A 24860-nucleotide genomic window follows, 5' to 3' on the forward strand; every position below is an offset into this window, starting at 1 on the left:
CTAACTAGTGTCCCTCTGACTCTGTCTTGGTCATTTGAAAAGATCAAGTCAATGCATGCTCGAGTCTTATGGAATTGTCTTGGAAGTTTCTGAATATAAAGCCTTCTGATACATTTAATACCACTTTTATATAAGGGGTTTTAATCCTACATATTCAGGATAATAATGAGAGTAGACATCAGATAAAACAAAGTGGATTACCTTCCATGGCAGAGCACAGTGGGTCCCTTCAAAACCCACTACTGAAATATAAACACTACATTACTAATGTGTGGTACTGTTCACATAGGGGTCAAAAACAGTCTGCTTGTACCCCCCCACACACACTCACATACACACACGCACCCATCCCTGTCTCTCTTTCCCTAGCAGACCCCTTTGCCTCCGTCTTTGGGAATGATTCATTTGGAGGAGGATTTGCAGATTTCAGCAGCCTGTCAAAGGTAAATGACCAACACCTACATAACTTCAAGGACAAAGAAATAAGGAAATTTGATGTTGATTTCAGGCATCTTTTTCACTTAAATAAACATGACAGCTATAGAATAGACAATACTCTGCTTTCAGACCAGCATCATTAGATTACCTCAGTAAAAACCAACTAAATACTTTCAGATGTGTAAAATGGTAAGAACATTTAAATCCATGTGGTTTGTATATAGATTACACTTGTGTAAATGTATAATAATTATATTAAAATACATTGATATGTATATACATTAAAGCTTTAATTTGGCTGAGAAAGAAATGTTCAGTATGCAAATAAAATAAATGTAGGTAACATGATGTTTTAAAGAGATCATTTGGAAATATGTCCTATCTCTTTCTCATTTTGTACATTTAAACTGTATTCATATTTCCATTTGTAGAAATGTAGTTTTTAATATTCAGGTACCTTCAGGTTTATATGTACCAGTTTCAGGTGATGATGTTTGAAAGTATTTTGTTTGCATTGCAGTCAAATGGTGCAGACCCTTTCACCTCTAATACCTTGAGCAGTAAGAATCTCTTTAAGGAGGATGGACAAGCAAGTCCGGATATGCCCCCTGCTCTTCCCCCCAAGACAGGGACCCCCACTAGACCCCCCCCGCCTCCCCCAGGTGAGTCCTAGAGCAGACTGCCTCCAGCCTGCCAAACAGCTGCTCCTTGCTCCTCGACTTCCTACACTAACACAAGCCAGCTGCTCCAGCCTGCTTCACTTCTGCATTGCCTTTTTCTCTTTGGTGGACTTGAGCTAATTCCAAAACTGCAGTAACAGCAGTCTTCCATAACTCTTTGAGTGAAAGTAGTGGGTCTAGCAGGTAGGATTTAATTGCTGCTGTGACCAATTCTGCTCACTGGCACACTCTTAACAATTGAACAGTTTCATCCGTCCACTCCCTTTCTATAACATGTACATATTTACCATCCAGCTAATTTACTTTAATGTCCTATAATATGCATCTCTACTGAAGATCAATCACAGATCCAGCTCCTCAGATATCCACACTATGGCAGGACCACAAACAGTTAAATGGGACTCCCTGTGGTACAAGGCTCCTTCCGCACCTTTGGCTGTGTGTGCTCGGGCATGGTTGAGTATTGTTGTGTTGTGTCTGCGCAGGTAAGCGGTGCTCCATTTCCAGATCAGAGTCCTCAGACTCCTTCCACCGGAAAGGCCCCTTCCTACCTCAGGGCTCCGGAGACTTCTCTCATTCCCAGGAGGAGAAATCGCAGGACCCTTTCGCCCCGTCTTCCCCCCGCCAGACTCCGCGGGACACTGACAGCTTCGCCAGCTTTGACAAAGTGAGCATCTCCCCTCTCTCGTAAGGGGCCCCTCACCCGGACTCACAGCATCTTAAGCCCTGCCTCCATCTGCAGCCAAACAAAAAGCTGGGGTTACCCCATGCAAATAAGTGAACCAGCCCATGATAATTGGGAATTGAAACTGGACAGGAACCTGTTATTGGACAGAAAATCTAATTGTTTGGTTTATTTCATAAATAATGTCTCAAAATATAATTTTCAAGAGTTTCATGCCATTTCAAGCTGTATATATATGTATATATGTATATAATGTATATATATGTATATGTATATAGTATACCCTTTATTTGATATAAACCGATTAAAACATTTGAAAATCATTTAGGCTGACAGAAATTAGCTTATCATAGGGGGAAATTAAAGTGGATGTTTTTCTAGGCAGTGTATAGTATATATTAAGTATGTTAATTTTACTGTAGTATATAGAAAAATATGTATTTTAAATGTATAGTATTATACATACATGGAGATGGATCTATTGAAAATTAAACATGTAAAAGTACATTTGAAAAATAAAAATAATATATATTACTTTGTGAGGCCCACCAGCGACAATTATAAAACATGTAATGTAAGATCAAGTACCTGAACTGGTAGCCAATAATACTTTTGCCTATGTGCGGTTCTCAACACCAGTTCACTTCATCACTTTTGGCTGTGGATGGATAGACTAGGGTGTGATATAGGCAACATCTCCTTGTAAGACAGCTTTTCAGGAAAGAATGCCTGGAAAGAATGAGATGCCCAGATTAAACCCATTCCACCAATCCTAGCATCCTGCACTCTTAATCAGTGTTCCTGTTTAATTCACTACCTCTACCTGTTTTCCCAGCCTTGTCTTTTAACTCACTGCACTCCTCTCCAACCCCCTCAATCACCCAGAAAACCACACATTGCCTCCTCATCTCGCGCTTGGAATCAGTTGGCTACAAACCCACATTTATCCTCAGAAACCATGGAATATATCGGAATGGCCACACATACTTTTAGATGGTGTACAAACTTTCTAATGCATGACAACTATGCTGTGTCATTTTCACTTTTTTCAGAAGTTTGTGTGATCTGTGCCCAAATATGTTATCATCATACTGTGGTTTCTGCCATCACGCTGAACCACATTTTACACAGATGTACTCCATTTAATACCCCCCAACCCCCCTGCTGGATCATTTCCTGCTTGATGTCATTCATGCATGTTCATCAGGGCTGTCATCATTTTTTAGTGTGAATCCACATATCTTTGAATTTGGCAAACCTAATTTGGCAAATTAACTTTTCACCCAATTGCCATTCTTTAGGAGTAAAGTGCAGCATTTAATCTCTAGAGCTGCTGTTGTTGAGAGATATACATAGATTTACAACAGCTTTTGAAATCCTAACCTGGGTTTAGTTCAAATGCATAACACACCATTTTAAGTATCAAAGCCATTGCCACAAAATGCAAACAAGGTGAAAACATATATATATATATATATACTGCTCAAAAAAATTAAGGGAACATGTAATCATCACAGTATAACACCAAGTTAATTAAACTTCAGGGATGTCAATCTGTCCAGTTAGGAAGCCTAAGTGATTGTGAATCAATGTCACATGTTTTGGTGCAAATGAAAGTGACAACAGGTGCACTGGAGAGGCAACAGCAAGAGAACCCCCAACAAGGGAATGGTTTTGCAGGTGGTGGCCACAGACAATTGCTCTCTCATTATCCTTCCTGACTGATTCTTCTCTAGTTTTGCGTTTTGCTAGTGTCCTTGTCACTACTGGCAGCATGAGGCGGTACCTGCAGCCCAATCAGGTTGCACAGGTAGTCCAGCTCCTCCAGGATGGCACATCCATACGTGCTGTCACAAGAAGGTTTGCTGTGTCTCCCAGTACAGTCTCAAGAGCATGGAGGAGATACCAAGAGACGGGCCGTTACACAAGGAGAGCTGGACAGGGCCGTAGAAGTGTGCGAGGAGGAACAGGAGGAGCACTGCCAGAGCCCTACAAAATGACCTCCAGCGGGCTACTGGTGTGCATGTTTTGTTTCTGACTCCATGAGGGTGGCATGAGGGCCCGACATCCTCTAGTGGGACCTGTGCTCACAGCCCAGCACTGTGTAGCTCGATTGGCATTCGCCAGAGAACACCAGAATTGGCAGGTCCACCATTGGCGCCCCGTTCTCTTCACAGATGAGAGCAGGTTCACACTGAGCACATGTGACAGACGTGAAAGAGTCTGGAGACACCATGGTGAATGTTATGCTGCCTGCATCATCATCAGCATGAACGGTTTGGTGGTGGGTCAGTGATGGTCTGGGGAGGCATATCCTTGGAGGGTCGCACAGACCTCCACGTGCTAGCCAACGGTACCCTGACTGCTTTTAGGTACAGGGATGAAATCCTCAGACCCATCGTCAGACCTTACGCTGGTGCAGTGGGCCCTGGGTTCCTCCTGGTGCAGGACAATGCCCGGCCTCATGTGGCCAGAGTGTGTAGGCAGTTCCTGGATGACGAAGGCATTGATGCCATTGACTGGCCCTCACATTCCCCAGACCTGAATCCAATTGAGAACGTTTGGGACGTTATGTATCGGTGCATCCGACACCACCAAGTAGCGCCACAGACTGTCCAGGAGCTCACTGATGCCCTGATCCAGGTCTGGGAGGAGATCCCCCAGGACACCATCCGCCGTCTCATCAGGAGCATGCCCAGACATTGTCGGGAGTGCATACAGGCACGTGGGGGTCATACACACTACTGAGTCACATTATGAGTTGCCGTAATGAAATTCATGCAAGTTGGAACAGCCCGTGATTTCAATTGTTTACTTTGATTTTCGTTGTCAGTTTGAATCCAGCTCTCAATAGGTTGGTGATTTTGGTTTCCATTGACCATTGTTATGTAATTTTGTTCTCAATGAATTACACAATGTACAGTAAAGATTTTGATCTTTAATATATTTCGTTCATCGAGATCTAATGTGTGATTTAAGTGTTCCCTTAATTTTTGTGAGCAGTGTATATAGGGCATGCCATTTACATGATTCCCTTTTGAGTCCATAATCCACTTTGAAATAAGCATATGTTCATAGTATATTGCCTTATTCATGTTATTTCCCTTATGCAACATAAATGAATAATGAACAGCCGCTGATTATAAAGTGTTATCAGGTTACTGCTTATAATTTCAGAAATATGCATTTGTTTTGAGAAAGTGGCTTCGGGAGTGGTATAAACTGATTCAGGCTTGTCAGTTGCTATTAAAAGTGTCACTTCCTGGGTGCATCTTGAGTTCACTGCACACCTTATCACCTCCCTACTCACAGGGATATTTTGTGGGAATTCCATGGCCAATGGTGGTTTATTACTTGCCGCTTTCAGTAGTGCTTTGTGAGCAATTCCATGCAATTCCATGCCAGACCTGTTTCTCAGTGACCCTGCAAATGCCTGAATCTGCAACCTGTATTTGCTTCTCCATCCTATTGTTTCTGCTTGCATTTCCTGTTATACAGCCATCCAGCTAACTGAATACTACTCATCATTTTAATGCAGTTTAACTGCAGTTTCTGAAATGATTGGTGTATGTGTTGGTAGGAGTGTATAAATATGTGATTGTAATGTTCAATTTTATTATAATAGCAACTTTTAATATTTAAATGTGTACCTTCAGCAAAAACATGGCAGCTGTCGTATACCCAAAAGCACGCTCTTTCAGTATTTCAGGATATCACTACAAGCTACAAGAACACAATATTTGTCTTCCCTAAAGCAACTCTGGGTATTAAGTTAACCTAACAATAATAATAATAGTGTTAATCACGCCAATAATAATAACTATAACTGTCACTACTATAAGCAATACTGCTTGCTACAATTAAACTTTCAGGGAAGGTTCATCACTTACATTTTAGCTGTCTTTGATGTTAATGTTTAAAAGGTTACAGATGATCTGTTCCACCTTGGATTTGAACCACTATTTCTATACCTCTGTTCAGAAATGGTCTACCAGCAGAGAGAGACTATGCAAAAATAAGGCTTATGTGAGGCAGGCAGTTTGGAAGTTCTATCAAGTTTAGAGAGTGATTAGGTCACCATAATGTGTTAATGTACTATGAGGACTGTTTCATATAGACTTTCGTTGAACCTTTTTATTTATACATACAATTACATCGCCATCAACAGCTTTTGTGGACCACAATGTAAGCAAGTTGTTCTAAACATTTTTAACATAGCCTATGGCTAATGGGAGTCAAATTTATAGATCAATGGGTATTAAAAATTAGCTATTTCTCAATTTATTATGCTTACTCAAATATACACTCACCTAAAGGATTATTAGGAACACCATACTAATACTGTGTTTGACCCCCTTTCGCCTTCAGAACTGCCTTAATTCTACGTGGCATTGATATAACAAGGTGCTGAAAGCATTCTTTAGAAATGTTGGCCCATATTGATAGGATAGCATCTTGCAGTTGATGGAGATTTGTGGGATGCACATCCAGGGCATGAAGCTCCCGTTCCACCACATCCCAAAGATGCTCTATTGGGTTGAGATCTGGTGACTGTGGGGGCCAGTTTAGTACAGTGAACTCATTGTCATGTTCAAGAAACCAATTTGAAATGACTCGACCTTTGTGACATGGTGCATTATCCTGCTGGAAGTAGCCATCAGAGGATGGGTACATGGTGGTCATAAAGGGATGGACATGGTCAGAAACAATGCTCAGGTAGGCCGTGGCATTTAAACGATGCCCAATTGGCACTAAGGGGCCTAAAGTGTGCCAAGAAAACATCCCCCACACCATTACACCACCACCACCAGCCTGCACAGTGGTAACAAGGCATGATGGATCCATGTTCTCATTCTGTTTACGCCAAATTCTGACTCTACCATCTGAATGTCTCAACAGAAATCGAGACTCATCAGACCAGGCAACATTTTTCCAGTCTTCAACTGTCCAATTTTGGTGAGCTTGTGCAAATTGTAGCCTCTTTTTCCTATTTGCAGTGGAGATGAGTGGTACCCGGTGGGGTCTTCTGCTGTTGTAGACCATCCGCCTCAAGGTTGTACGTGTTGTGGCTTCACAAATGCTTTGCTGCATACCTCGGTTGTAACGAGTGGTTATTTCAGTCAAAGTTGCTCTTCTATCAGCTTGAATCAGTCGGCCCATTCTCCTCTGACCTCTAGCATCAACAAGGCATTTTCGCCCACAGGACTGCCGCATACTGGATGTTTTTCCCTTTTCACACCATTCTTTGTAAACCCTAGAAATGGTTGTGCGTGAAAATCCCAGTAACTGAGCAGATTGTGAAATACTCAGACCGGCCCGTCTGGCACCAACAACCATGCCACGCTCAAAATTGCTTAAATCACCTTTCTTTCCCATTCAGACATTCAGTTTGTAGTTCAGGAGATTGTCTTGACCAGGACCACACCCCTAAATGCATTGAAGCAACTGCCATGTGATTGGTTGGTTAGATAATTGCATTAATGAGAAATTGAACAGGTGTTCCTAATAATCCTTTAGGTGAGTGTACAGTTAGATCCAAAAATATTTGGACAGTGACACAATTGTCATCGTTTTAGCTCTGTATGCCACCACAATGGATTTGAAACGAAATTATCACGGAGTTCTTTTAGTGCACACTTGCATCTTTAATTTGAGGGTAGTTACATCCAAATTGGTTGAACGGTGTAGAAATTACACCCATTTTTATATGTGTTCCCCCCAATTTTAGGGGCTCAAAAGTATTTGGACAAACTAACATAATCATGAATTAAATTGTAAGTTTCAGTTTTGCCTTCAGCAAGTGAAATGCATGCTCAGTTGGATTCAGGTCAGGTGATTGACTTGGCCATTGCAGAACATTCCACTTCTTCACCTTAAAAAAGTCTTGGGTTGCTTTTGCAGTATGCTTCGGGTCACATATAAAAATGGGTTTAATTCCTACACCAGTCACCCAATTTGGATGTAACTACCCTCAAATTAAAAAGGAAAGTCCTCACTTAAAGCACATCTTAATCATTTCCTTTCAAATCCATTGTGGTGGCATACAGAGCCAAAATGATGACAATTGTGTCACTGTCCAAATATTTATGGACCTAACTGTACTTTGCACTCGTCACAGCATATTTACTTGCAGTAAGTAGGCCTACCAGTGGGAAAACTATAATACCTGTGAATGTGAAGGCTGATGTTGTATCACATACATCAAATGCTATGTCAGGTTCCAGCGATGACAGTCTCAATTGGAGATCTGGTTCAACATGAAGTTTATTCTGATATTTGGTCTTCAATGCGACAAGCAATGAAAATCCAAGTTTGCAACAGTAGATTGTGGAAAAGGCATCAGAAAATTTACAGTTTCACACTGTTTGGAAGCTGCATCTCTGCAGTGACCAAAATAGCTGACAGATTCTTAAATGAGTTTTAATTTGACTGGAGTCAAAATTCTACAATAGCAACATCTAATTGGTGTTACCAAAACTAAAATTCTCCATCACGTGAAAAGGGCAAAATAATTACTAAACGCAGTTTTTTTGTTTTTTTTTTAACTCTTTTGTTGACAAATTGTGCTCCTACTAGTAAACGGAAACATTTAAATGATTTATTTACACATTTAAATAATATTGAATAAGAGGTATAAGTAATCAGGGATGCATGACTAAGTGCTTAGCTGCTGCTGCACAACGCACCAATGCATGTTAATAGAATGACTAATTGAGATGATTAAAGGAATTGGGACATCATTAATCAATGAGTGATTTAATTATCAGACTGCATGACCACCTTGCACTGGGAGGAATTAACTGCAGTCTAAGGACGTTGGGAGCATAAAAACCAGGGCCTTAGTTATTGTGTATAGAAAATGACTGTGTATCTAAAGTCTGTGTACTCTGATGTCTATACAAAATGGTAATTTCAATTAGTTCAAAATTAAGTTTATTTTGTCTTCAAAGAGGGGGGTCACCACTCACAGCTCAACAGGACGATACAAACAAGGGGATGCATAAATTCAGGATGCAATCAATGCAGTATGATATTATTTTGTAATGTAAAACATTTGTAAAGACAATATGTGTAAATAATTTGAGTTTAGTTAATTATTTAATTCAGGGGGGTAGTCAGTTATTTTGTGTCAAGGTCCAAATTTCTTGGTCAAGGTATAGTCAAGGTTTTGGAATTGGAACTGTTTCAGACCACTTTAATTTGTTAAAGATTATTATAGGCATATAGATAAACATAATATGAACTTTCAGGCATTTCGTGTCTTATTAGTTTCAAGTATTTAGCATTTTCCCCTTTGTCCCACTGTACACTGCTCAAAATTAATGTTGAAAAATGAGGGTGAAGATGAATAATTCAGGGGGGTGACTGGGGGTCCTCACCCCCAGACCTGAAATGCACGGTTCTGAGTCATTTCGAAGTCAAAAAACGTAGCTCAAAATCGCCATGAAATCGGGCAGATTTGGAATCAAACATACCTTTGCTTCACAACCACATATCACCAGTGAAAAAATCACACATCAACCAACATTATGCAGGCAAACTAGATGCGGTTTCTGGTGCTTGTCAATCACAGATATATTTCGGTGGTTCTCAGTAATTGAAACTGGTGAGGATACACAATTCTTGATTTGTGTGCCCGCTAGAAATATGCGTCTTCATAAGAAATCAGCTGTTTCCGCCAGTGATGTAGGAGTTTCTAGGTGAATATAAGATATGGCACCGTGCCCCCACCGGTCTTGTGTATGCACTTTTATATTGTGTAGGTGAGGTTGAAATGTCCACACAATAAACAATCCTCAGTTTAGCTGTTTATTTATAGAAATCAGGAAAACCAAATACCTGTGTTTGTTTTGTTTTTTTTGACAAGTACAAAGTGCCGCTCTTGCCCCAGTCCAGAATGTGTACAGAGACGTCCAAACCGGGAACCTGCGAGCAATCAACTAACTAACGGAAAAACAAGCTCTATATAGGACATCCCATATTAATAAGTAACATCCTATTGGTGCTGCTAGGTTCTACATAATAACAAGCACTGAGTGCAACAAACCTCCATAACAATACATAAATAAATGTATGATAAATAAATATAAATAAAATCATGATGATAAATTTAATTAAAATTATTCTCATGGTCCAGTGAAAAGCGTCTGGCGGTCCGGATTTGGCCTGCGGTCCGCCTATTGACTACCCCTGATTTAATTGAATCTGTTCATCTGCACACTGATGCATTTGTTCTGTTCTCAGTTTCTTTATAGTTTTAAACGTGTGTGTATTATAGACTTGTAGTAGAGTCACTATGTTTTGAGTCCGAGTCACCAGGGAAATTGATTGAAAAATTGAAAATAGCCCAGATTACAAAGATTAAATCTTAGTTGGTCTGTTTTCCATTTCTCTTAGTTTTTTCAAGTTTCTTAACATTATCAACATGAAATAAAATAATCTATGTAAGATACCATTTCCAGTTTTCCTAATGATGTACTTGAATGTTGTATATTATATAATTATATAATATTATATATCACATTGTATTTCAGTGTTTGAGAACCCTGTAAGCCTTGGATAAGGACAAATAATAAATAAATAACACTGCATTTGTCTTCAGTTAACCCCCCTGTTGCCCTCTTGGTACACTTTAAAAATATTTAGTTTTATTAGCCACTTGCAGGTCTGGGGGTACATGAAAGATGCCTGTTGTTCACAGCTTTTCTTTAAACTTTCTCAGGCAAAAAATGCAATCAGCAGTTGATTTTAGTAAAGTCATAATCTATAATCAGAGGAAGAGCAGTGGCCTTTGATATCACTGTAAATAACAGGGATGGCAAACCTTTGTTTATGTTGACAAGGGTGCCAATGATAAATTAGGGAATTAAAATTGTATACAGTTTTAAAAGTTTATAAAACAATATTTATATTTATTTATTGTTGTAATTAAAGTATTTTGCAAACATGCCAATCCACAGTTACTTTGTTGTCTGGAGAGCACATGAGCTAATGGGACTTCTGCTGCTCAATATAAAGTTGAATGAAGCGAGACACCAAGAAAATTACTGACCAATTAAGATGATAAATATGCAGGTTATTTTTATCCCTCGTTAAATTTTTGCACACATGATATTGCGCTTATATTTTCTTTGCACTTGTATTTTGTAAGTCGCCCAGGATAAGTGCATTTGCCAAGAAATAAATAATAATAATACATGCATGGATTACATTTCATCACGCATGAAGTTTGTGGATTATAGTGCTAAAGTACATTACAAGAACACAATCACAAAGCGTTACACTGCAGCAGAGGGACTCATGGTTTTTGACATCACACACGTACACTCCTCGCTTGCTTTCTATCACACAGCACACACACCACTACGAGTCCAACACAAAGTCCCACAGATTCCCCATTGCCCTACCGTTACAATGTAATAAGTAGAAGTTGTTCAATTGGGCGCATCAGTAACCCTTCCATGTTTAGAGTTTTGTTTTCACTTGTACTGTGTACCAGTGTTCCGTCATTTTTTTCAACCTATATTTAGCCTACTTAAAAATATCTACTGCTTTTAGATTTTGTAAAATAACTAAGGCAAATTATGTTGTGGTATCAAACTACTGGAAAATGCATAAATGTACTCTACAAATCAAATGCATAATTTATTTATTTATTGAGAATTTAGAGATTGTTCTGCCCACTTTATTAAGTCGGAGTGTTAAATATGAATGATTGATACAGGAGTTAATGGTAATCAAAATGCTTTGTTTCCATGTGTCCAACAGACACGTCCATTGCTGACCACAATTAAACACCTGGTCCCAGAGTGCAGCACAGCAGCACAAATCAGACATCATAACACCAAGGTCGCATTTCTGCAGCGCAGATTTCCAGAGAATTTAGAGATTTAGAAATGGGTTTGGTGCAAATCTGTGCACCACGAACATTACCTAAAATATTAATATTAAGAAGATAACGTAAGCACTGCTCAATTACTCAATTACACAATTACACCATCCCTGACAAACACACAGTTTGGTTTTCTAAACTACCAGTCAGTTCAGTTGTTGTATGAGTATGATAGCCTTTTTGTTTCTTGCACACACCATAAAATCTCTGATTTCTGTATGCATTTTAAATGGAGGTTGGGGTCTAGATTTTGATTCTTGTGGTCGAGTACTACATATACGATTTTAGAACCACTGATTTAAAAATGCATATGTATATCCTCTACATGGAGGAAAAGCTGTTTGGCAGTGGAAGTGTCCATGTGGTGTTGGTGGATCTGACAGGTCTGTGCTATGTGTCTTTTTCTCTCTTGTCCTGTGCAGTACCCAACTGAGGAGTACATGATTGAGTGGGCAAAACGTGAGAGTGAGAGAGAGGAGAAGGAGCGTCTGGCCAGGCTGACTCAGCAGGAGCAAGAGGACCTGGAGCTGGCCATTGCCTTAAGCAAGTCCGAACTTTCCTGAGGCCCCCTCCCTACAACTCTACTTCATCCCACTGCACCACCCAGCACGTTTCTTAAGAAGAGAAAAACAAAACACTCATTGTGGAAAGACTGGAAAGAGGTCTGGAAGCTTTTTTTTTTTTTTTTTTTTATATATACATTGTATTTATATCAAGCGCCTTGTTTTTAGGAGATGGGTGAATTTTTCAGGAGGCCTATGTTAGGTGTTTAATTGGACTTCTGTGCTGTACCCTGATAGAGATTTTTGTTATTCTATTTGAAGTTGGGCTAACCTAATTTTCTGTCCCCCCTTGTAGCCCTTAATTTTCTTTACCATGGCATGGTCTTCCAGTTCTGTTTGCACTTTGATTGATTTTTTTATTTTATTTTTAATCACTTTTTCCATCACTGTGCTGTGCTGAAGCCCAGAACTCACATCTAGATCTCGCCCAACAACAGAAGTTTACAATTGAAGGGTGTGTGAATATTTTATTACTCTTATATGTCTGACTTGTAAGTTTAGTTATATATCCTTAGCCTGCTAATGTTTGATATTTACCCCCAAAAGCATCTAAGAGAAAAACTAAAATAAGCTGTTTCTCCTCAGGATTTGTGTTAAGGCTCCACTCCACAAGGTCAACCTCTGGAATCATATCACTATTCAGTTTCATACAAAAAACACTTAGTAATTGCTTATGATCTTGTGATAGAAGTATAATAACTATAAAATCTGGAATTTTGATTTGAGCCTAATGAGAAAACAGCCTTTTTAAAACCATTATTCTTATCTACTTGATGTCTTTGAAGTACTGTGGAAAAATGTGCTCAGTCATCGGGTGCTGAGGAGGTAGATTCTAAGTAATGGGAATATGGGACAAGGGACTGGGGCAAGGGGCCTCATTGGTCAGCAACACAACACTGAAAAGCTGTTAACCTATAGAAAGCACAATCAATCAGCCAATGGGAGAATGTCGTACAGTTTAATGGCCAGTAATTCCCAATTCTAAAACACTAAAATGCCAAGAGGTAGTGCTGTGCACAATCTGGAACTTGTAAGGGGGGTGAATATTTGCTTTCCAGTGCTTGTTGAGACCAGTAAATCCTAATCTGTCTTTTTGGCCATTAAAAAAGAAAATACCTGAATGAAGCATTGTATTATCAGTTTCACTACCACTGCCTGTTTCAAATTGTATCCCACCAGTTGTTTCTTGACTGCCTAGATACTTTTTTTCATATATTTTTATTTACATAGCATCAGTGGCTTTAAATGGGTATGCCCTGCAGATGATCGTGAGATCAAATTAGATTTACCTGGAGCTTTCAAACTATGTGGATCCTAAATCTATAACAGAGTGACTAATAATCTAATTGGCCCCTACACACACACACACACACACGTCCTATACATTTTGGCTATACAAACCTTACTAGATAGAAAACCTTTGCACTGCTGTGTCAGCACACTACAATATAACTTCCCCAATCAATCGATTCACACAGCTTTAGAAATGCTCTCTCATTGGTGATCAAATGTTATTGGTAGTTTGCTGGCAGCACATCAGGTCAATTTGTCAACATATTGGGGTAGAAAGCTGTTTATTTAATATAATCATTGTATTTATTAAATTAGTGTGTGTGTGTGTGTGCTTGCATGTTTGATTTGCTTGTCTGGGAATGGGGTTCCTTCTTAAAATACTTATTTCCAGGTCTTGAAGAATGGAATATGTTCTTCTGAATGCATTTATGAACAAAACAAGTGGGTGTCTACTACTCCACTAATTTATATACATATATATTCCCTCTAGATTTTAATGTAATGCTAAACTCCTCAGGTCTTGGTAAAGATCATTGACTTCACCTTGCCACTAACTATTTCAGTGCCTGTCTTTGCCATGTACATACAGTCCTATTTATGTGCCAAAATAGACCACTGTAGGGAGGGGGTGGTCTTGTCTATTCCACTGTAGTTAGTTATTATTCCAGATATGGCCTTCAGCCACCAATTCACATTGCTTAGAACTGGATTATATTACAAAATACACAGGGCAGGATGGGGGAGAAGAGTCCTACTTGATAACCTTGTAATTACTATAAATTCTAATTCATATCAATTTTACTGAAAGCTGAATATTGTTTTCATATATTATAGGAAAAACCCCATTTGTTTGTTAATTTGTTCATTTATAAAATTCCTGGAAAGTCTGCAAAAGATGTTCTTGATAAATCTAGATATGTTGTCAGTTGTGATTCCCCAAGGGGATGGAGATAATGGGTCAGACAATGGAAATAAAGATTTGATCCATTTCAGGTATTAAGATCTGAAAGCTTGTATACAAAATCTTCTGGAAAATTGCATGTCCACCTCTGCAGATTTATTTTAAATAAAGTCACAGGTATCTGGTGTTGTCTCATATACAATAGCCTGCATCTGGGAAGAGCAGGAATACCTCCAAGCGGTTTGCAAAGGGATTCTTACTTCCATCTGTGCAGAGAGAATGTGTAATTCAAGATCCTCTATCTTCGCTATTGAATCTGTGAAGCAGTAGTGGGACACATGTGGCCCTTGTGGACCCAAATGTCAACTCCTGCTCAGACTTGTGAGGTTTTCAGAACCTGTCAGCCATCCAATATAAATAGTCTTAAGAAAACATCTGGTTGTGTTGTATTTGTATCTGCTTTGTGGGTGTTGTGTTGGCCCTTGGTTTAGTTGAGGTAGCCCTCTACTGGGAGACAAAATATTGTAATCCTAATGTAATGCCAGGTTTACTAAAAACTAAGTACTAATCCTTACCTGGGTTTTCTTCCCTTTTTTCCCCCAAGAAACATATGCAGTCAATTTGTGCCAATTTTGGCATATGAGAAATATAATCACACATTTCTACTGTATATTAAAAATATATGTTTGGGCTGGTCCTCAAGAGCCACAGAGGTTCTGTTTTTCATTTCACCCTAATTAATTAATTGAACTAATTATTTACATTACTGAACCAACTTAACCCTTTTCATAGGTCTAATGCAGGTAATGATTTTAAGATCTCTGTAATACCTCTTAATCCTAATAGGATAGATTGAAAGCACACTGACATACATGTCCTCTTTAATTCATTTTTAATGCTTAAAGAATATGCTGTTCTATGCTACCTGTTTTGAATGATGTGCCTTTCACTGCAAGTTGTAGAACAACTAAACCATTATTACCAAATAATTACAATAAGTGAATTTCCGCATTCCACCTGAACAAAGGTAGATTTTAATAGTGGAATGCACTGAATGTAGGGTTTAAAACTGGAAATCGTTGTTTTCAAGACTTGGCACTTTTTAGGCCTTTAGCCGGATATTATTCCCAGTTGGTTTCTTTTTCCCCCCTACATTCTTCACATTTCTGTATGCCACCTCTGCCTTTAACTTTTCTGTGAAATTATTTTAGTTTTTTAAACACAAAAAACTAGCCCCAGGGGATGTGTAAACTTGGGTGAAGGAGAAAATTTTCAGTTTTTTGTACAGTGTTACTCCCCGCTCAGAAACTCCTTTTATTTTGATTGCTCAGCTTTGTAACTTCCTCAGGCCACAGTTTCTTGTGTTGTGAGAAATAATTGTCATTTAACGGTTACAAATTGTGGGTTGCATCTTGACCTGATTTGGAGGATGAAATCATAGTGCCACAGTACTTGGCATTCGGTTTTAAGAAAAAAAAAAAAACAGAAGTTACACACAGAGTGTAATAGGGGGTGGAATGATGTCATTGTACTGGAGCCATTCAGTTTAGATGACAGCATTACAAATGCATGCTTATAATTTCAGGATCAGGCTTGTTTTTGATAGGAATCTGCATAACTAGAGTTGTCTTTCACCTTTAAGTTAGCTTGCCAAACAACAGTCCAAGCAGAGTGACAATAATTCCCAAGTGGAAAATGAGGTTGCATGAAAATGCTCATACTAGGAACTGTACTTTCAAAGACCTTTAAAAGGACCTGCATACATTTACTTGTCCAGCCTCCTTATTTTCAGGAATTTACAACCTTTATACTTTAGTTAACTTGACAAAAAAGAAAAGAAATGTGATGCACTTGTCATTGCCTTTTCTGAGATGTGCAATAAAGTATATTTTAGCCTCATGACAAAGTTCTGCTTCACACACAACTAATACTCTTCACATCGTTTCTTATTTAGATGTAAAGATGGTACTGGGAGTTGTTCTGGCTAATTACTTCTAATGTTGATGGATCTGTTGGAAGTGTTATATTTCTGTCCTGTCTGTCTGTTGCTGAGGTGACCTGAATAAATGACTAGTTTAGAAGTTTTATTTACATGCCTTCATGAATGCTGGACTTCCAAGTTCTAGATAGAGAGATGAATTGTGTTTTAGCCTGTTATCCACCAGAGAGACTCTGAAACTCATCCACTGTGTATGGGTGGGTAGTCCAAGAACTGCTTGGATTTGATAATGGGAAGTCTCTCACCACTTTACTAAAACCCAGCTGCTTCTTTTGAGGTTCCTCACTAGATATGCATACAAAGAAATACCCTTTTCTGCATTGTCTTCCAAAGACATCTATCTACCTACCCTCATCATAAACAACACTGAGCTGTTTCTACATATAATATAAAAAGTGACTGTTCTCTATGCTCCAGCTCATCTCATTATATTGTCTCTGTTACTATAACTCATGTGAATTGTATAGACTCCTCACTCATATAAAACCACTGATGTATGTTAAATAGGCTATCTATCTATATAGACTTTATAAACTTGCTTTTTTTATTTTAACGTCAAAGTATTATTTTCTTTTTTCTTAATGGAAATACCTTCAGCCATTGAAATGTGCTGAATATAACCTGTAATTAAAAAAAATAATAAATATAATTCTCTTAAACGATACTTACTTTCTGTGTCATTTGTATTGTTATATTTTACTGAGGGACACTTAAACTGATAAATAATATGTATTGTGGAGAATGTTTCATCAGGATGTAGTAAAGAAACACCAAGATAGCTTTTGTTAGAGAACAAACTCCTGGAACAATGATCATAGGACATTTGTGGACAAGTAAATTGTTTTCGTAGTTTGTTTTTGTTTACCCAACATGTGTTCTGTATTTTAAACTAGGTTTGTTGCAGTTCAGATAAACTAAGAACAAATACAGTTATTCAGTGATTAATTCTGATATGTAAGCACTACTGTCTGGTAAGTTTCCCTGTGATTTGTTTGCCATTCACCAGTGACTGCATGCCCAACCTAAGTATAATAGGTTAGGCCTCATAGTTACTTTATTATAGTTCACTGTGACTAGGTTTCATCACAAGGGTGGCAACAATTGGTTTAGTGCTGCTAGAGTTGTGAGTTTGAGTCATACACAATGTCATGCTTTAAGTGACCAATATAAAATATGGCTGAATTACAACAGTGCCTTTACAAAGAAAAGCTTTACCTTACTGTTTTTATCCAGATACCTTTACTTTTCTGTCCATGTGTTACATACATGGTTTTACATTGTTTTATACTGACATTTTATTACCGCTACTTGAAGCACGTTCTGATGGCATTTGGCATGGGAATGGCAGAGCTTGGATAGCAACCCGCTCCAAAAAATAAAATACGTCAAACTCATTTAGACAAAAATGTCTTGTCTATCTAACACCACTGTTGTAAATAAGCCATTTCTATTTAAACTGGTCACTTAATGCACTTTTTCAGTCATGCTTTATTAGGCTTCTATGCACAAAGTGCTGGGTCACACGCTTAAGCAGCCATGTTGCGTCATCCGATGAGACTTCTGGTGCCTTCTACTCCACAACAGTAATGCCCACTGTGCCACAAATTGTCACATCCGTTGGTGAAAATCTACAGAACTGTACGGCCTGTGTGCTTAAATCTTCAGAGTGAGTAACACTAGTACAAAGATCTGTCAAAGCTGATGAAGCCGAGTTGATAACACACAAAGTATGGTTGCTGTACACCAATCAAAATTACAGCTTTTCATTTGAGCCACATAGTGACGTTCCTTATATAGAACAATTACGTCTGGAGAATAAACAATTCACACATCTCACCACAAGAGGGGGTAGTTAACCGTGAAATCTGAGCAATTTGATCAAATTGAAGGAAAACACTCGAGCGCGTTCTCGGGCTGAGTCGCGTGCAGTCAAGGTTGGTGGCATGTTGCTCGTGTGATCTGCCCAGATCCAACACTATATAGTTACACAGATGTGACTGGGCAAAGTGGAGAAATCATTGAAAAATCTGACTTTTTATCTAAATATCCTTGACCATTGACCTCTGATTAAAATTAAGTCTAAATGTAACATCTACACACTGAACTTCCTCTAATGTCCGCTACATGTCACCCTTCTTCCAGCTCTCACCTTATTCTTTCCTAGTTTTCTGTGTATTTGCACCTGATTATTGAATTATTATTTCCTATTCCTTGCACTAATTACCATCCCTGCACATCCTTCCACTGCTTATCAACGGTATGTATTGATACTGCTTTGTTCCAAACTTTGTCCTTTCCTTAACGTCTTCAAATCCACATGAAAAAAACCTTCCCAGGTACCAGATTTTGAAAATAATTATAATAATGTTTTGACACCTGAAATTGCTTTAAAATCTAAATATGTGATGAATGAAATACAGAAAATCTACCAAAATTCGTTTTTCATGAACCCTTTATGTTCCGTGTACTTTATATCTATGTTCAGTAAAGAGATAAAAACAAATGGTTTTGTTTTGTACAAAGAAAACAATTCAAATGTGTGTGCAGGCTGCAGTCTTCACCCGACATATGTGGAGGGGGGTGAAAATACTCCAGGACAATGGGTTGATTTATGTGAAACACCGACGCAACCTTGGGTAGGAAGGCCGGGTTCATCTTCAGAGTGACTGTCGTTGCTTCCCAAGAAGATCTGACCAGCCTTATCCACAGATAAGGCATGAATTTCACAAATTCTCCTTGCTGCCGTTATCGCTACAAGGAAGGCCACCTTGAAAGCGAGAGAAAGCAGAGCTCTGTTGTGGAAATGGGCCCAAAGGGAGCTAAAAGGAGCTAAAAGGAATAACAAAGTTTATTAAATGAAATTCCAGTCAGGGCACGAAGACTGTCCTGTATATCACAAGATGTACAGAAGCAGATGTAAAAATGAATTATAAATAAAACCTAGCTAAAACCGCCTTTAATCCCCGAGCACTTAGAACCCTACCCAAAAATATAACAGAAAGGCAGGTAATAAGAAGCTAATAAAATATTATAACTACCATTTCCAGACAACTATAACACAAACACACAAGGACACTAATAACTCTTTCTTCCCCCGTCTTTCACAGGTGCGATCAGCACTCGACCCACACAGGTAAGTGAGGTGGATCTCCCGTGCTCTTCCCAGGAGCCCAGCCAGCACCCCGTTGTCCAAACGGACACTGGCAAGCTGAAAAACAAAAAGCATCGTTAAAATAGAAAACTAGCTACAGCCCCTGTTTCAATCTGCCTCAGTGGGGCTTCTTCAATTGAACCAGTGGCAGCAGAACCTCAGGTAGGATGAGAACTGTCAATATCTCCTGCCCTTGCTTTCTCTCTCCTTGCTCATCCATACTACTTGGCCAGTAGTGATGTCTCTTGATCAGTTTGCACCCTGAATGACGCAGTCTCTCAGCTGAAATACTGAAACAAAGAGCCAGGGGTGCAGGTGAAGGTAATTAGAAGAGTCCAGGTGAGAATGTGTGCTGGTGGCGTACACTTGTCAAGAAAAACAATAAATCAATCTAAACCCAATAAACCAATTATACAAAAAGAAAGGTGATACAACAAAATAAGGAAGCAAAAAAAAACTTCATAAGTAAAAAGACAACCGTGATCATAGAAAGAATAAGTGCACATATCTTAAAAAAATATGTGAAAGAATAATATAATAATTAATCAATTGAGTGATTAATATAGTGATCAATTAATCAATTGAGTGATATATGGCCTGCCCGTGACATTTATGCTCGTCATGATTGAAGATTACAATTTTTACTGAAAATTAATTAAATCACTTTTCAAAATTCACAATAGCAGTTAAAACAAAGAAATTACAGAAAATGTTTGCTGAAGATGTTGATAGGATATCAGCAAGCAAAAACAGTCTCCACATGACAAGCAAGCTCTGATCACAGCAAAAATTCTAAAGAAAATAAGAGTGAAAAAGCGCACCTCAGACAATGTTGGATAAAACTGAAACTATATACCCTTCAGTGCATAGTTGTCACAATTTCTCTCTGAAAGCCAAATTTGAGGGATCCATGCTAGAAAATGCCAGGTTTGCATGCTTACAAAAAAGGTCAATATCTACTGATATATCAGTAATCGGGAAATTTTGCTCACCAATTGTACTTTTGATCACGCTGGTATTGTCAATAAAGCAGAGGCATAACCAAATGGTTCAAGTTTTCTGGACAAATAACACTCGAGGGCAACGACATATTTCCATTTATTTACCCAGTTCAAAGGTCAATATGACGTATTGTCGTTGATAGCGCTCAGACGGAATCTTCAGTGAACAATATGCATGCCGGGATTGCTGTCTGAGATATTCGTAAAGTCACGGTCTGTGATTGGTTAAAAAAATCTAGGCTATTTAGGCTGATGACAGACCATAGTAAGAACATAAGAAAGTTTACAAACGAGAGGAGGCCATTTGACCCATCGTGCTCGTTTGGTGTCCAATTAATAACTAAGTGTTCCAAGGATCCTATCCAGTCTATTTTTGAATGTTCCCAAATTTTCTACCACATTGCTGGGAAGTTTGTTCCAGACTGTGACTACTCTCTGTGTAAAGAAGCGTCTCCTGTTTTCCGTTTTGAATGCCTTGAAGCCCAATTTCCATTTGTGTCCCCGGGTCCATGTGTCCCTGCTGATCTGGAAAAGCTCCTCTGGATTGATGTGGTCGATGCCCTTCATGATTTGGAAGACTTGGATCAAGTCTCCACGTAGTCTCCTCTGTTCCAGGGTGAAAAGGTTCAGTTCCCTCAGTCTCTCAGTAGGACATTCCCTTCAGACCTGGAATAAGTCTGGTTGCCTCTAGAGCAGCAATATCTTTCTTGAAGTGTGGTGCACAGAACTGTATTGCAGATGAGGTCTAAATAGTGCATTGTACAGTCTTAACATTACTTCCCTTGTTTTAAATTCTACACTTTTGACAATGTACCCTAGCATTCTGCTTGCCTTTTTTATTGCTTCCCCACATTGTTTGGATGGAGAAAGTGAGGAGTCCACGTAGACTCCTAAATCTTTCTCATGCGTTACTTCATCTAGTTCTATTCTTCCCATTGTATAATTATAGTGGACGTTTTTGTTACCTGCAAGAACCTTGTACTTGTCAACACTGAATTTCATCTGCCAGGTGTCGGACCACAACTGAATATTATCTATGTTCCTTTCCTAATCCATCTACTTACATTACCCTGAATGCCTACAGCTTCTAATTTGAGGATCAGTCTTTGGTGTGGAACCTTATTAAAAGCTTTTTGAAAATCTAAGTATATCATATCATATGCTTTCACATATCTACAGCTGCAGATGCATGTTAAAAAAACTCTAATAAATTAGTAAGACATGATCTGCCTTATCTAAACCCATGTATACTATCTCCAAGAATATAGTTTGCATTAAGATGCTCCTCTGTTTTCTGTCTAATATTTTTTTCCAACATTTTACAAGTAATGCAGGTGAGACTGATTAGTCTGTAATTTCCTGGCTCAGTTTTGTCCCCTTTCTTGTAGATTTGCCGTCTTCCAGTCAGTTGGCACATCCCCTGTTCCAAGTGTCTTTTGTAATATTTGAGTTAGCAGCCTAAAAATAATTTCCCTAATTTCTTTCAGTACTGTTGGAAATATACCATCTGGCCCAGGTGATTTGTTTGTTTTTAAGTCCCTTTAGTACCTCCTACTCATTTATCCTGATCTCTCTTAGGGTTTGACTGGACTGGTTGTTAACCAGTTTTTTCTTTTGTAAAAACCTCTGTGAAATACATTTTTTGGAACACTTGCCCAATCTTGTTCATTTTCCAAGATACTTTTAGCTGTTTCACTTCCTCCTTTATTGGCCTCTTGCTGTTGTAGTATTGAAAAAAGCTCTTTGCATTAGTTTAGCTCCAAGAGCTATGTTTCTTTCTATTTCCCTCTTTGCTTTCCCAATCCCTTTCTTAAGATCACGTTGCAGTTCAACATATTGTTTGTATTTTGTTTCGTCTCTCTATCCCTTTTGTATGCAATATACAACATTTTCTTTCTCTTGATATTTTTATGCATACTTCTATTAAACCATTATAGCCAATGTTGTTGGTCCTCAGTTTACTGAGCCTCGAGTAGTATATTCTTAAAATATAACCATCCATTTTCAACTGAATCTGTATCCAATGTGCTCCAGTCTCCACTCTTCTGTGTGCCACCTCATACCTTCAAGGTTTGCATTTCTAAAATTGTAAACCATTGTTTTAGACTTGGTCCTTGTTTTTTTTAAATATGCCTCAAATCTAACCATATTATTTGCCATTGGTTCTCTAACTAGTGTCCCTCTGACTGTATCTTGGTCATTTGAAAAGATCAAGTAAATACATGTGCTCTGTCTTGTTGGTTCCCTGACAAACTGAGTTAGAAAGCAGTCATTTACCTCAACCATCTCAACCATTTCTATTTCTGCTTCTGTACTTCCAACTTGGCTTTCCCAGTCTATATTTCAACCACGTGTTGCATGTGGTACTGGAAGAATTTCTGAGAAAACTACCGTGGAGGTTCTGATATTTAGTTTCTTTCCTGACTCTTTAAATTTGTCTTGCAGAACCTCTGTCCTACATTTTCCTATGTCATTGGATCCAATGTGGACCATGACCAGTGGATTCCCCCCGGCTTTGGCCAATAGCCCGTCTACTAGTTTAGGGAGATCTGCAACCTGAGCACTAGGCAGGCAAGATACCATGCGGGTCTCCTTATCACTAGAACACACTGTGTGATCTACGCCTCTAGGGATCAAGTCTCCTACTATAACTACCTCCCTGTTCTTGGGGGGAGTGGGCACCATGGTGCTCTGGTGCTCAACTGCCCTCCCATCACCCTCTGAGCTGTCACTGTCCAACTCGGAGTCCAGCAGTTGTAACCTGTTGGGCATTTCTAGGTCTTGGGGTGTCTCTAAGGGTGGTGTGTGCCCTTTTCTGCGGTTACGACCTACTGTAACCCAGCAGTTCTGTACACTTTTCTGCTCTATGGTCTCAACTCTCCTAGGTTTTGGCGTGCACACCATCTCTCTCATGGGCTGATTGACTAATTCTTCCATATCACTAATACAGCGCAGATCAACAAGCTGAGCCTCAAGATCACAGACCTTGATCTCTAGGACTTCAACATGCCTCCTGATCCCCCCGGCCCCCCCTCAGAACCGCCACTGCCCACAACACCGACAGCATGGGGGGGGAGGGGCTAGGGATGACTCAGAAGAGGGGGAGGGGGACAACTGAAACACCGCCACGACACGTTAAGGACACGGGGGCACTGCAACACCAACCAAACGCAGCCTTGCTGTTGCTGGACAGAACACTGTGTATCCAGACACCGGAGTGTGGGATACAAGCGCTGTGTAGGCCTGTAGGCTTAACCACACCGTGTGTGCCGGGGTTTCTGGGGACACCAGGTGACGCGGGGTCCAGGGTCTGGGGGGCCAAGGGTAGTAGGCTACCAGCCGAAGCAGGGCCTAGAACTGAGGCTGCACCCGCAGACGGTGGAGTGCAGCAGAGCTCGATCCCAGCAAGCTGAGAGAGTGAGATCTCCTACAGGCACAGAGGCTTTAGTGCAAGTGTAAGCCAGCAGAGGAGCACCTCTCGTGGGAGAGATCTTTTACGACAGACCGAGGCTTAGGCCGGGCGGCCAGGCCTCGGAGTTTACTTAAGCGCTCCTTTTGTGGAGCAAAAAGGCCTGTGGACAAAAAACCAACACTGCAAGCAATCGGATAATATATGGCACTATATTAACACAATTATTATTTTTAAATGCTCTATTTATGAACCAAAACTGAAACCGAAAGGGCAGCCAGAGCTCAGGTGCGCGGACGGAGAGAATTGAAATTAGCTATAAATATAACTAATAGGACACACAATAGAGACAGATGTAGCGAAACAGTGGTGAAACAACACTGTTAGTGACGTTTTCGATCGGGTTCCTACGGAAGTGCACAGAAACCTCTCCCCCTTGGGCAGTGCTTCTGGCCTGAAAAATAACTCTGAATCACCACTCTCACTTTTGCCTAATAAAGTTTAAATACCCCGTCCTTGTCTCATACCCCACATGCCACCGCCTCCCCTGTCACTGCCTCCTTGTCTCATTCCCCATAAATGGAGGGTGGTTGACAGTCTGAACCCTCAGTCAAGCTAATACAGCCAAACTTCTTGACATTTCAACCTCACACCAAATCACAATCAGTGTGGTAAACTACAAAAACAAAAAAACCTGTGAAATTGTTGTAACCCACTATTCCGACGTAGAGTGCTGATGAAACCGTTCCTGAGCAGAATACAATGAAGGACCTCAACCTGTCCTGAAACTGTACTCTGCTATCTACGCTGACCGTGTGCCCTGTTCCAACACACTCATTTGTGCAGTA

General features: G+C 39.5%; 1 protein-coding gene across 3 annotated transcripts in view; it reads left to right on the forward strand.

Annotated features, from left to right (window-relative positions):
- Positions 1–17115, forward strand: part of eps15 (epidermal growth factor receptor pathway substrate 15) — a 122698-nt gene extending 105583 nt beyond the window's left edge. For 2 of the 3 annotated variants that reach the window (XM_066692116.1, XM_066692118.1), the window contains 4 exons: positions 370–443; positions 959–1100; positions 1604–1785; positions 12118–17115. In XM_066692116.1, coding sequence (XP_066548213.1) covers positions 370–443; positions 959–1100; positions 1604–1785; positions 12118–12258 — 539 coding nt within the window. In that variant the 3' untranslated portion in view covers positions 12259–17115. The remainder of the gene's footprint in view (positions 1–369; positions 444–958; positions 1101–1603; positions 1786–12117) is intronic. The other variant, XM_066692117.1, reaches the window with a different exon arrangement.
- Positions 17116–24860: the final 7745 nt, after the last annotated feature.

This window comes from Amia ocellicauda, chromosome 19 (genome assembly GCF_036373705.1).
Source record: "Amia ocellicauda isolate fAmiCal2 chromosome 19, fAmiCal2.hap1, whole genome shotgun sequence".
NCBI classification, from domain to species: domain Eukaryota; kingdom Metazoa; phylum Chordata; class Actinopteri; order Amiiformes; family Amiidae; genus Amia; species Amia ocellicauda.